Source organism: Hevea brasiliensis, chromosome 12, assembly GCF_030052815.1.
Source record: "Hevea brasiliensis isolate MT/VB/25A 57/8 chromosome 12, ASM3005281v1, whole genome shotgun sequence".
Lineage (NCBI taxonomy): Eukaryota > Viridiplantae > Streptophyta > Magnoliopsida > Malpighiales > Euphorbiaceae > Hevea > Hevea brasiliensis.
The window spans coordinates 36508504-36522130 of record NC_079504.1 but is presented as its reverse complement, the minus strand read 5'-3'; the positions used below and the strand labels follow the sequence as shown (position 1 = coordinate 36522130).

General features: G+C 33.4%; 2 protein-coding genes across 5 annotated transcripts in view; one reads left to right on the top strand and one right to left on the bottom strand.

Annotated features, from left to right (window-relative positions):
- LOC110640592 (wall-associated receptor kinase 2) overlaps window positions 1-13313 on the bottom strand; it is a 30343-nt gene extending 17030 nt beyond the window's left edge. The window contains exons 1-6 of the mRNA XM_058130679.1: window positions 12395-13313; window positions 12136-12306; window positions 10201-11222; window positions 1823-1987; window positions 1361-1441; window positions 1067-1145 (exon numbers count right to left, since the gene is read on the bottom strand). Coding sequence (XP_057986662.1) covers window positions 1067-1145; window positions 1361-1441; window positions 1823-1987; window positions 10201-11222; window positions 12136-12306; window positions 12395-13313 — 2437 coding nt within the window. The remainder of the gene's footprint in view (window positions 1-1066; window positions 1146-1360; window positions 1442-1822; window positions 1988-10200; window positions 11223-12135; window positions 12307-12394) is intronic.
- Window positions 2512-10139, top strand: LOC110640413 (vacuolar protein sorting-associated protein 9A). 4 transcript variants are annotated; one of them, XM_021791749.2, is made up of 6 exons: window positions 2512-2724; window positions 3600-3747; window positions 6750-6920; window positions 8201-8380; window positions 9135-9456; window positions 9685-10139. In XM_021791749.2, the coding sequence occupies exons 1-6, from the start codon at window positions 2603-2605 to the stop codon at window positions 9957-9959; spliced, it is 1218 nt and encodes a 405-aa protein (XP_021647441.2). In that variant the 5' UTR covers window positions 2512-2602; the 3' UTR covers window positions 9960-10139. The 4 variants fall into 4 exon arrangements, with proteins under 4 accessions (XP_021647441.2, XP_057987469.1, XP_021647562.2 ...); XM_021791801.2 differs by having other exon boundaries at window positions 2513-2724; window positions 9147-9456; XM_058131486.1 differs by lacking the exon at window positions 6750-6920 and having other exon boundaries at window positions 9147-9456.
- Window positions 13314-13627: the final 314 nt, after the last annotated feature.

The following is a 13627-nucleotide window of genomic DNA, read 5'->3' as shown; positions in this document are numbered from 1 at the left end:
TAGGTGTTTTACTTTTATCTACAGTGAGATTATTATTTTTGAAAATTGAGAATTAATAGAAATTTGAGAGTTTTATTTCTTTTTCCTTTGAGAGTTCTTGTGGTACTACATCATCTACATCACTAGCTCTTACTCTTTCCACCAAAAAATGATTGCATGCCTTCAAGACCACTTGAAACCCCATATTTAAGTACACTAGAAACCTCCTGTTCCTTTCACTTTCTAACTTGAAGTCAAAATACTTCCCTACTCCCTCATATAACAACAAATCTCCTAAGATCCCCTTTCATAGTGGATCAGCCATTCAGGAAAAGTCTATGTTTATAGAAGACCTTCCTAAAGCATCATCAATATTGACATGAGCAATATAATGCACTTCAATATGGTTACATTGGGCAATGCCTACTTAATATAACCAAGTTCATGCCAACCTTCCACTTTTACCCTTCTTGACAAAAGTGTATATTCTCCTTACTAATTAAATCAGTAAACATCCATTTATTTCAAAGGTGAAAACCTATGGCCTTTGAAGCAATCATATGTGACATCTCCAATATCTCTAACAAAGCATACGGCACAATGCCCAAATATACTCTTATGATGACCATCTGATGAGATCACTGCCCCACTCTCTGATGCTCTGAGCACCCTCTGCTAGATTTTGTTCTTCTTCCTTTCCAACTCAACCATCTCACTAGCTAACATATTAATGCATGCTGTCTATAGGTCAGCTGATAAATAACATAATCTATTGTAACCATTTTAAGGTATCATCTATTCTTTCTGAGCCCACATCTTATTGGAACATAAAAAGCCCCATGTAACTCTAGCTTCAATGGTTCCAACATTCCCAAAGTTAAAAATTAAAGCACCATCCTCAAGAGGAGCAATATGGGTAGTCTTAAAATTCAATATGCCTACATCCATATAAACACCATAAATTTCTGAGATTTTTAGGTTAAACACAGATGCATAGAGAGGGTGCAAGAAAAGTATGAGTGTACCAAACTATAGCAATGGGCATCAAGCATAATTGAGAGGAACAGATTGAAAGATGAATTCTTACCACGGCCACATAACAACCGTTTGACAGCTTCCAAAGAACCCCCCATAAATAATGCTGTAGGAAAAGTTCTCTTACAGTCCTGCAAAAGGCAAACACACAGCTAATTAGACTATCACTGGAGAAAATTTCAAGTGTTCAACGCTAAGAAGCTGTTGTCATGATTATGGAGGGGGTATACATAAGCCCATATGGGGAGGAGAAAAGTTTTGATGGAATGGAATACTATTTGGTAAACTTAAGATGTCTTTGGATATGAAATGTCGATGAAAAATGTAATAGAAATAAAATGACTACCTCTAATCGATCCAGTAGATTATCAGCAACGGCATCCACAAAAGAATCATTAGGGCGCATCAACCATGCAGCTCGGTCTCGCTGGCCCCAAAAATACACCCAATTAGACCAATACTAAAAACAATAAGAATGCATAATTTTGTATTAAAAAAAATGATTACAAGAAGATGAAAACCAAAATAAAAATTGTACTGTTTTTTTTTTTTTTTCTGCATTATCATAGTGTCCAAAACTGAAAAATAAAGCTCCTTAATTTGCTGAGATACTAAAATGTAACTAAAAAAGTTTAATTACAGCTAAAATTCCAACAAATTCAGCACCAAGAAATTAGAAGCAGAAAGCATTTCAACTATGTACTTTCCGTGCTGCCATACAAGATTAAGAAAAACCTTCATTCTATCTTCTTTCCACTTGTGCAGAAATGTTCCCATTGTTCAAATTGAAAAACAAGGTGGAATTTACCTGTTTGCGTTTGAGATGGCGATCGAAGATCTTAACCCTAGAATTTTGCAACCCATCATTGCTGCTATTGTTATCTGTGCAAAAGGAACTGGAAGGGACAAAAGCATATGCTCTTCTTAAAAAAACTAAAGAACTCTTTCGACACAGAGACAAGCCTTTCATTTTCTCTTCCTTTAAGCCTAACAATTAGAAACAAATGCCCCCTTTCAAGTCTTCCTTGCTTCCGCTGGATTATTCTTATGCTGCCATTGAAGACAAACAGAATCAAATCAAATCAAATCAAATCAATCAATCAAGCTTAAAGAGACTAAGCTAAAGGCTACATGAATCATTCTGTTGGCTAGCTGAAACTTCAAGTTGAAAAGAGTAAACTCATAATTGCTTTCCTGCTTTTCAAAATTTTCCCAGAAACCAAACACTGCGGCAAGCTTCAAAATAAAAATTAAAAATGCATATTTTTGAAAAGGTACCTCCTTCAAGAGAAGAATCACTCATCAGGCTAGAGAAGAAGAAGAAAGCAAAGGAATTTGAGCTTCCATGAGAGTGTAATTAGTTTTGAAACCGAACCGGATCCATGTGGGTTCCCGGTTCAACCGATCCGGTTCGGTCCGGTTTTGGACTAAGCAAGTCAACATGCCACGTGACCAACTAACGGTCTTCACTTTCCAATTCGTGATTTTTAGTTTGGACTTGTGCATAAGAACAGGAGACTTGAAATTCAGAGGGAAGAAAGAAGAGAGGAAGGAGAGTGTAACTACACTCAAATTTCAAGACAATCCGATGGAGGCACCGCCATCGTCGTATTCCTTGTCTCCAGCAAGCCAATCATCGATAACATTCTATGATTTTCTCGATAAAATGCGAAATCCTGCTTCTCTCGATCTCGTCAGAGCCATCAAGAGGTAGTTTCTCTATTCTCTTTCTTCTTTTCTTTTATTTTTTTCAGTTTACTTTTTTTATAAATTTATTAAATTTTTTGGTTATACCTATAGTTGCTGATCAATTTCGTGGATGTGATAATCTTAAGCTTTTGATTACTTTTTCTTCTCCCACTCTTGTCACAGTGTATTTAGGGTTCATTTTTAACTTCTGTTTACTTTTTTGCTTTCTAGAAGGTTACTTCTAATAGATTGTGATTTTGCTGTTAAGCAAAAGTAATAAACTAATAATATGCAATCCTATATTTATTTACAAAAATATAAGTAATTGAGAACTTTTTTTTCTTTCTTTCTTAATTTGCCTTTTATTATCTAACCCGCAAAAATGCTTTTTAAAGGAATTCTTTTTTGACCTTTTAAAATTTTAAAGGGAAATGGGTGTTAACTTTTTAATTCCCAACCCTTGTATTGTTAGATATGCACTAGACAATTATACCAATTTGAATTAATTAATATATGTATCTGTTTGGTTAAGTTTGAATTAATTAATTTAGGTATGCTTTTGGACTTCCAAAATTTTATTTTATTAACTTAATGAAAAAAAAAAATCTTTGTTTGGTTCAGTAATTCAGTTTGCTTTCTAAAGAGTAATTTGTACCAATTTAATTTTCTATAATATAAATGCAATCATAAGAAAATTTCACTTTACAGGACAAAGAAATTATAACAAAGAATTTTTTATTTTTCATAAAAATTATCTTCTTTTGCTTATATATATATATATATATATATATATATATATATATATATATATATATATTAGTGTTTAACTCATTGTTGCTTTTTTGCTTCCAAAAAAAAAAAAGAGCCTAACCAAATGTGACCTCAATCTATTTTAGCTTCATTGTATCATTCTCATTTTACACGGCCAATCCTGAAAATGATGGCAAAAGGGTACAAGAGTTCTTCTCCACAATGGAAGCTACTATCATAGAACATCCATTATGGGCTGGTGCCACAAATGAAGAAGTTGATTGTGCAATGGAGGTAAAAAAATGAGTGTTACTAGTCCTAAAAATTCTATGCAATTCTTATCTTGCAAGGACATTATTTTGAAACTTGTGTACTGGTTCAACTTATACAGCACACTTGTTTTTTGCTTTGAATTTTGAAGCTATTTGACAAGACGAGGGATAGATTTTATCCATTGTTCCTGAACTTAGAGCATTGTAACAACATTTTTTTAAACTCTAATTTGTAATCTAAAACCACATGAACTTCAATTTAGTTTAGAGGTAAAGAGGCTGACATAGCAAGCATAAAAGAGGAAAAAAAAAAAAATCTCTCCTCTCTCTCTCTCTCTCTCTCTCTCTCTCCTGTCTCCATTCTTCCTCTCTCTGTATCTCTCTCTCTCTCTCTCTCTATTTGGTTATCTCGCCAACCTCTCCTCCAATTATTTTCAACTGCCCTTAGTCCCCCATTCAATCTCCAACAATCTTAAACCACCAGAATATCAATATATTCTGGGCCCATCTCTTGGGTGGTCTCTCTGTCTCATTCCACGCCCACTACCCCAATCTTTTCTGTTTGATTCCATATTACCAATGAACCAAACACCACTTTCAGCTATATATTAAGGCTTAGAACTTTGAGATTGAGAAGTTCTATGGTCAAAGAAAACACCACCAAGCGAATTGATCCAAGAAAAGTGAGGCAAAGAGATGGATTTCCAATGCGGTTTGAGGACAGTGGAAAAAGAGAAAAGAGGAGCTGTAGAAAAGAGGAATCCATTGGAGCCAAAATCCATGTGCTCAGTTGCAGCACAGCCTCCATCAGCGGAAGTTACATGTGAGAGCCTGCTCAAAGCTGACGGTGCTTACTAAGTTGAGCTTCCATATGATGCAAGAGAGGGTCTTCCCATTAGATTCCAATATGAAATAGCGAATTGGGTTTTGTCACTGTTATTGCATGGATATTGGAGAACTGGAGAGGACGAGGGGGAGTGGGGTTATGGATCACAAAACTTCGGGTACTATATAAACCCGTCGAAACCAAATTATTACTACCCATATACTATCCAAACCGGTTCATTATTATATATATATATTACTGTCAATTTGAATCAATACTTATGTCTCTTTTTCTTCACTTGTTTGGATTATTCAGCGTTCTGGTTGTTCGTTTAACATGAACATTGTTGCAGCAAATTAGTTTCTGGAATTCTATTTATGCTTTTTGTTTATATTCTGATTCATCTTATTGTCTCTTTTATTGGATTGAACGGATGATGCAGATGGTATATTGATGTTATGAGGGGACTGAGGGTGATCGGAAATAAATGGGGGAGAGGTTGGCAGGAGAACCAGAGAGTCTATAAAGAGAGAGGAAGGACATAAGAGAGAGATGGATCATGGAGGGAGAGAGGACAGGAAGGGAGAAGAGGAGGGAAGAGAGAATTTTTTTTTTTTTTTTCCTTTTACATCTACTACGCGCTGTTTACCTATAAACTGGCAATAATAGGTCATATGAAGTTTATTGTTTATTAAATTAAAGTTTAAGGTGTTTTATATTAGAAATTAAAGCTCAAGGATGACGCTTTTACAATGCTCTAAGTTTATGGTCGATGGGTGAAATTTTCCCACAAAATAAGCTACAATGTAGTCATTCAAATCAATGCTTTCTTCAAGTCCTCTACTCCTCAGCTACTTGTCCTTTTTGCATCTTTCTCTTTAAGCCTCTGTTTGGATGTATGAAAAAAGGGAAGGAAAGAAAATAAGTTTGGGGAAAATAAAGTGAGATTCTCACTTATCCATGTTTGAAGTTGTTGCATAATAGTTGAGTATATGGGTTAATTATTATATGTGAAAAATCTTTCTAAGATAGAAGGTATATATAAATTCAAAATAGTATAATTATTATTCATTTTATTCTCTTTTTATAAAAAATAAAAAAAAAAAAAAAGAGAGAGAGAGAGAAAATAAATTTATTTTCCTCACCAAACAAGAGAAGAGAAAAAAATAAATTTATTTTCTCTTTTTTGTTAAAAAAAAAAAGAGAATAAAAAGAATAATAATTATACTATTTTGAATTTATATATACCTTCTATCTTAGAAAGATTTTTCACATATAATAATTAACCCATATACTCAACTATTATGCAACAACTTCAAACATGGATAAGTGAGAATCTCACTTTATATATATATATATAATCTTCTTCCTTTATTTATTTTTTTTCTCTTATTTTCCTTGCTCCCTCTTTATCTTCCAAACAAAGTGTAAACTGTATAAAAAGAGAAGAAGGTGTGCAGATAATTGCAAATATTCCTTCGAGAACTGTTGTAGTTTAAAGTATATATTATCTAGTCTCATGTTTGTTAATTAAATGAACTAAATCATAATTTTCACTTCTTACAAGGGAAACAAAAAGTTGAAAGGAAGATAACTGAAGAAAATAGTGACTGTTACTTCCCATGTGCAGTGGCAGGAAGTGGGAGAAGAGGGACAGTAATACAGAATAAATATTTCTTCCAAAACAATAAATATTTTCTGACAAGTGGATAGGAACACAGTGAAGTCATATTTCATATCTCATAAGATAAGAGAAAATTAACACCCCTTCATGTCTATTCCTTCCCCTTTGTTTCCCTGTCCATCTGTACCTTCCATCCAATTCCAAACATAGTGTAAATGTTGCTAGTCTTTTCAAGAATAGTTGAGGTGATATCCAATAAGATAAGGGAATGCACGCATTAGGTCATGATAGCTTATGCTGGTTTGACTTTTCCATGATTAGATTAGAAGTTGATTTGATTTGTGTATTAATTGTGTGTGCTCACAAACTTATAAACGTGCATATGTGTATATATTTATTATTACCATGCCTTCTATGTTTGTTTATTTAAAATCTTCCTGCCATCCTACCTCTCTATTTCCATTATCTTGAATTCCATATGATATGATAACAAATTGTTTGTAGCATTTTAATTGTCTAATTGGACAATTGTTTATTTCACTTGTTATTCATCTCTTTCATTTTTATGTTTTAGGGTTTAGAGAAATATGTGATGACAAAATTGTTCTCCCGAACATTTACCGCTTCTCCTGAGGATGTTAAGATTGATAGAGAAATCTTTGAAAAGATACAATTGTTACAAACGTTCTTGAGACCTGAGCATTTGGATATTCCAAAATTCCTTCAGAATGAAGCTTCATGGCTGGTATGCAGTTGGTCTTATTTGACTGCTGGGAATTTTCTTTAATTTATTGGCTTAATGACAACAGATTCCTCAACCTTTTTTTTAAAAAAAAAATTATCAGGAAATTTAAAACCTACCATTTCACTATTAGAAAGCTACATTTGTATCAATTTAATCATTTACAGAAAAGCTCTGTAAATTAGAATTGATTCACTCTGTGACAGACATCCACAAGACCCTTTTTCTTTATAAGATGGCCAGTAAATAAACTAGGTTCCATGTGCGTCATAAAATGGGCATCTTACATACTTGTTGGAGGGGATAGCCAAATTGAAATAAAAGCTCAGTTCTCTTTATTCTCTGGTGGATTCCAAGATCATATAGACCTCCTGGATTCAAGGATGTTTGAATGCAAACATAGTCTAGCCTTGTTATCACACTTCCATCTTTTGTTATTATCATGCCCAATTTTCACAGGCATCACACTTAGAGTTGAATTGCACCTCACAATCTAAGAATCATTAATAATTAGAATTATATTATTTGATATCTCATTAATAAATGGTTACAAGCTTGGGTATTTATAGACTGAAAGTAATCCGTAAACCTTTAAACATTAGATTCCAAAAATTAGTCAAGATATATAATGATTATGACTCCCACATAAAACCAAAATTTCCTTAAAATACGCATAAATAAATCCTAATTCCTAAAGACATCCAAATCCAACCAGCTTGTTCCGACAAAGATGGAAATTATGAAAGTACCTGTCTTAAAGCTGAAAAGTACTGAACCAGCAGCTAATTTGCTGAAATATAAAAACATGTAAGACTGTGCTAGCAAGTACTCAGTAATATTCCAACTAGACCTTTGTGAAATCTTCATCATAATTAAAAGTTACTTGAGTTTTTTTAACCTTGCTTTCACTGGAGCTTAAACTTGTTCCACCTAATCTGCATCGCCTTTTCATTAATTTAATAATAGTAACTTTTTTCAGTTTATTCTTTAGCTTGTTGTTTGGAATTGGATTATGATTAGAACTATTTAAGGTAAATATTATATGCGAAAAAGACACTTAAGATGTTGAATGATTTTTGTTATTATTACTACTTTAAAAAGTTTATTAATACAACGCCATAGTAAAGATTTTCCTTTTTTTCTTTCTTCATTTTTTTTTTATTTTACTTCAATATGGAGCCACTCTTTCTTCTTCTTTCTTAGAGGGGGAGGAGGGGATTTTTCAGTTGATGGTGATACTTGTTCCCTCAAAAGACTAGCCATAATACTCCACCTTTTCCTAGCTTGCAGAAAAAGAATTGCAAAAGATCAATGCTTTCAAGGCTCCTCGTGAGAAGCTTCTATGTATAATGAGTTGTTGTAGAGTCATCAATAATTTGCTGCTCAATGCATCAATTTCAGAAAATCATGCACTGGGAGGGGCTGATGACTTTCTTCCTGTTCTCATTTATGTTACAATCAAGGCAAGCTCTCCTTGGTAATAAGCCATTCTGCTTATCATCATTTTCCTATTCTGGATTATTGTTTCTGTACCATGTTTGCATAACCATTGAAACAGTTCTATTTGATTATCATTTATATGTTACTTGTCAACCTGAGCATGATTATGTAATTCGCTTGCTTCAACAGACATTGTAAAGTTCATTACTACCAAACTGTTGTACCTTTCTGAGCCATTTACAACAAAGTGCACTTATCAGTTCTGTTTTATGGTTGATTTTGAAAAGGGTTTCGAATGACAAAAGTTAGTCGCATGACTTTTTCTCATAGGTACTAATATACTGAATTTTGATTCATAAGGCCAAGGGTACTTGAGGTGATCATACTCTTCTAATTAAAGTCATGATTAATTCTTAATGCTTTTTCTTTCTTTCTAAAAACAGTGTTCTTTGGGCTACTATTGCAAATTCTATAAGCATGCCCCTTTATCCCTTTTTTTTCCATTTTCATTTTTTTACTTCTTTTTTCCAAAATACTTTAATCTTCATGATGGTCCAGTTTTCTTTGTAAGACGAGTATGGATTTGGTTCTATGAAAGCCTCAGCTTTTGTGATGGATATGATATGTCCATGCTTGTTTCTTTTATATCTGCATTATTTTGCTGCCATTTTGTGTATATGTGTGTATATTTTCCAAATATTTTGAAGCTTTGTGTGAATTTCCTTGTGTAAGAAGAAGTTGGTTTTAATGTTTTCTTGCTTCTTAAAAATTAATTAGTTTCTTGAGCAGGCCAATCCTCCTCAGTTGCATTCCAACCTCAAATTCATCCAATTGTACCGTAGGCAGGCAAAACTGGTCTCTGAAGCAGCTTATTATTTTACAAATCTTGTCTCAGCCAAATCCTTTATCATCGACTTAAATGCCAAGTCTCTTTCCATGGATGAAATTGAATTCGAACAAAGTATGCAATCAGCAAGGCTGGCCAACAACAAATCACAAGTGGAACCATCATCTATATCATATGGAATGACAGATTTAGGAGCAGAGACAGGTCCTGGTACTTCAACAAGCATGGACGATGTAGAAACAAATATGAATGGTGAGCTTGTAAACTAACAAAATTTTGCTTGCCTGAATAGACCTTTTCTAGTCCATATGGCCTTTTTCCGAAGGCCAATAGTTTGTTTGTTGCCTTGTTTTGGATATGGTAACTTATCTTGATTTATTTATATGCAATGAGTTATCCTTCCCATTTTCTTTCGTAAAGAGTAGGCCAGTAAGGGAAGGAAATTATTCGAACCATGTTTAACTTTCCTTTCATCATCAGGCACATTACATTATCCTTATATGGAAGCTGAGGCTGGCGAATTGACGGTCAAAGATGTTGAGAGATTGCTAAGTCTATACAAGGATGTGGTTACAAAGTATACTAGCCTCTGCAGTGCAGTTAGACGAATTTCCGAGTCTGGCATGGTACCCTCTCATCCTATTTTCAGAGGAACCAGCGCCTTTTCCTCGCAAGTTGAGGGACAACCTGAGGGAACAGATGTTAGCGTAGATGTCAAAGAAGAAGAACAAAGTCGTAAACAAATTTGCAAGTAATCTGTTGCTTATTAGAGATCTAGAGTTTTTTTTTTTTCCTGTTCTCTTCCAAGGCTTGATATTCTTGGAATATAATCTTTCATCTTCGCTTTTGTATTCCCTTTTTTCTGATAAATCTTGCATTGGAGAATCAATGTACATAACATTATGAAGAGCTAAATATACATAACATTTTCATTCTATTTTGAGCACAAATCATCACTCATATAGATCTCTCAATTGGACATAAACTCTGTAACACAAATGCTACTTCTTTCATTGTGGGCCTTTCCTCTCCCTTGACACTCACACAGTTCCTTGCCAACATTGTCACTGCCTTCAGCTCCTCAATATTTTTCTCACTCAGCAACTGTTGATCAAGAACTTCAAGCAATCTATGTTCTTGAATCGAAGTAACAAAATGCATAGCCAAATTCCTCTCTTCTTCTCTTTTCCTGAAACAAACTGCCTTCTTTCTGGTCAACAATTCCACAAGAACAACACCGAAGCTATAAACATCACTCTTCTCTGTCAACAGGCTTGTCTGGAAGTACTCAGGATCCAAGTATCCCAGAGTCCCTTGCACAAGTGTAGTGAGCTCTGTTTCGTCTAAAGGCATCAACTTTGAAGCTCCAAAATCAGATACTTTGGCAGTGTAATTATTATCTAAAAGTATATTAGCAGACTTGATATCACGATGAATTATGGGAGTAGAAGCAGCAGAGTGCATGTAAGAAAGAGCTTCTGCAACTTCTGTTGCTATCTTCAGACGAGTTTCCCATGTAATCAAGGTTGATGGGTACTTCTCTTCATTGTGCATAAGATCAAAGAGGGAACCATTGGTTACAAATTCATATACCAGCAATGGAACTTGAGTTTCTAAGCAACATCCCAAGAGTTTTACCACATTTCTGTGGTTAATCTGAGAAAGGATAATCACTTCATTGATGAATCCTTCAACTTGGGTCTCACCTCCTAACTTTGCCTTCTTAACAGCAACTATTTGATTATCTGTTAATATTCCTTTGTACACAGTCCCTTGTCCTCCTATCCCCAGGATTCGACTTTCATGGTAGTTATCTGTTGCCCTTTTCAACTCTTTTTCAGTAAATATTTTAGCTACTCTCATAGAGCTACCTTCACATTGAGAAAGTTTTTGCTGAAATAGATAACCACCATTTTCTTTGAAGTATTTTTCTCTGAGTCTAATGAGTCTCCTTCTTCTTAATCCAAAATATACCCAAGAAACTACCAAAAGTAGAATCAGAAAGCTTATGCTGACTCCTACACAGAACAGTTGAAAACTTTAAATATCAGCGTATTTTAAAGGATCCCACATAAAATCCTACATGATCAATAGTCAATATATATATATATATATATATATATATATATATGAGCGTAATATATTTTTAATATTTTTTGTTTTGTTGTCAATAGACATAGACAAAAATAATGAAATATATCATTTAATGATCTTTTCCACTTTATTTTTTTTAAGAAATTTTCACTTTATAATTGATTAAATTGAATAATTTATTTAATTATTTATTATAAAATTGAATAAATTGTGCTTATTAATTACAAAATAAAAATTTAAGTGCGTAACATGTCGAAACAATTCAAATGGTTCACGAACTAATTTATGTATCAAGTTTTTCTTAAAGTAAAACCCATTTTTTAAAAAGATAGATTTTGGATTTTTATTTATGAAGGTTGAGAAGTGTAATTTAAAAAATATATATATATATATTCAAAACAAATGAAATAAATTTTTTTTTTTTTAAATTCATGTTTGGGCGGAACTAAATTGTTGAACCGAAATATAGGTACCAATTTTAATCCAATTTAAGTGTTTAAAAATTTCCCAGGGAGGGACTTATAAAGTCTATTTGAGAGTTAAAATTGATTTTTTTTTTTTTACAATATCATTTTAAATATTATTAAAAAAGATAATTTAAAAAAATTATTTTATTATTTTAATGTGCTAATTACTAAAATTTATTAAATGTAATTCTAATTAATATATTTAAAACAAAAATATTTTTCTCAGTAGTGACTCCAACTCCTATGCTAAACATGTGCATAGTGGTTTTGATTTAAAGTAATTCATTAAATGGTCAATTGATTTTAAAATTTCACCAAAAGAACATGGAGAGAAGAAGGAAAATATGAATAGAAAGTTAATAATAAATACCGTAAATGATCTTAAGTGGTAATTGCTTATGAGATAAGCAACCCATTCCATCTTTTCTGCCATCGCCATGGAGACCCTTCGGACATGAACATGTGTAATTTCCTTTTGTGTTCTTACAAACACTCTTTTCTACGCATTGGTGGAGTCTAGGATCTTCACATTCGTTAATATCTGCAGTAATTAAAAAAATAAAATAATAATAATAATATTAAAATCATTATAAATCAAACTCTATTCAGAACCTATAATAATCACTTACCTTGGCAACCATCTGATAGATATGGGTTCCCCTGGTAACCCCCATAACACCTGCAACGATATCCACCTCCATTAGTAGAATTATAGCACTCACTGTTCTCACTTTTACATGCATAAGTTTCCCCATTTTTTTTAGCTTCCTCACATGTGGTATCCCCAATAGCCCAATCAAGAACCATTGGATAATTTGTTCTCTTCTGCAAATCCTGTAGATCTGATTGGAGGAAAGTATATTTATCCCAAGCAACAAAAGCAAAGCTGCATGGACTGTAATTATAATAATGATTTCCATGTGCGTCACTAAAGGTTGTCACAATCTCAAAAGCCTTGACGCCTTTAGGCATGGCTCTTTGGCAGCAACCCTTCCCAGAGCAATCCTCATCATCTACGTCATCGATTTCATCACAGTGAGACGAGCAAGAGATGTTCCGATGATCATTGTCTGCTGTCTCAATAAGTACTGCAGAAGTTTCACAACCCACCAAAGTAAAATGGTTTCCGCTATCTGAGACTGTGAAAGGAGAGAAATCAAATGATTGTTTTTGGGTTTCATTATGGTGGCCTTGTTTGTCAAAACATGAATGGGTTATTAAGGATGAAACTGTCAGCTGGCCATGAATAATAGATATGTTTAGAACCGTTGCATTGCTTCTGGGTAAAACTGGTTCATTGGATTCCGAACAGGTTATATGGAAACTATCATCAAGGTAACATCCATGATGCAGGCCAAATGGGTATGGAATGCTGAAGTTACCGCAAAGGTTTGGACAACCCGGCTTTGTTTGAGAAGTTGGCTGCGGCGGCGATCGTGCTGTTGGTGTTGGTGGTGGTGGTGGTGGTGCTGCTGCTGCTGCTACCATAAGAAGCAGTAATAGTAAGAACTCCACAAGGATGGCTACTTCATGATAGAGAGGTGCCATGACTTCAATTTTTGTTTTTGGAAATTGTTCTAGGAATACTTTACAAGATTGTTGGAGTTTATATAGAAACTTCTTGTTAATAAAATAAAAATAATTAAAAAAAAAAAACATAAATCGCATAAGATACTGGTTACTGTGAGGAAAATTATTATTTAGCCCCTGTATTATAGTGAAATTAATAAGTTAATCCTTATATATTAAAAAATATAATAGTTAATCTCTAAATTTTGATTTATCTATTTTCCTCAATTTTTGCTGTTAATGATAAATTTCTAAAAGTTTTATCATTATAGACATTTTCATTTATTTTTCTC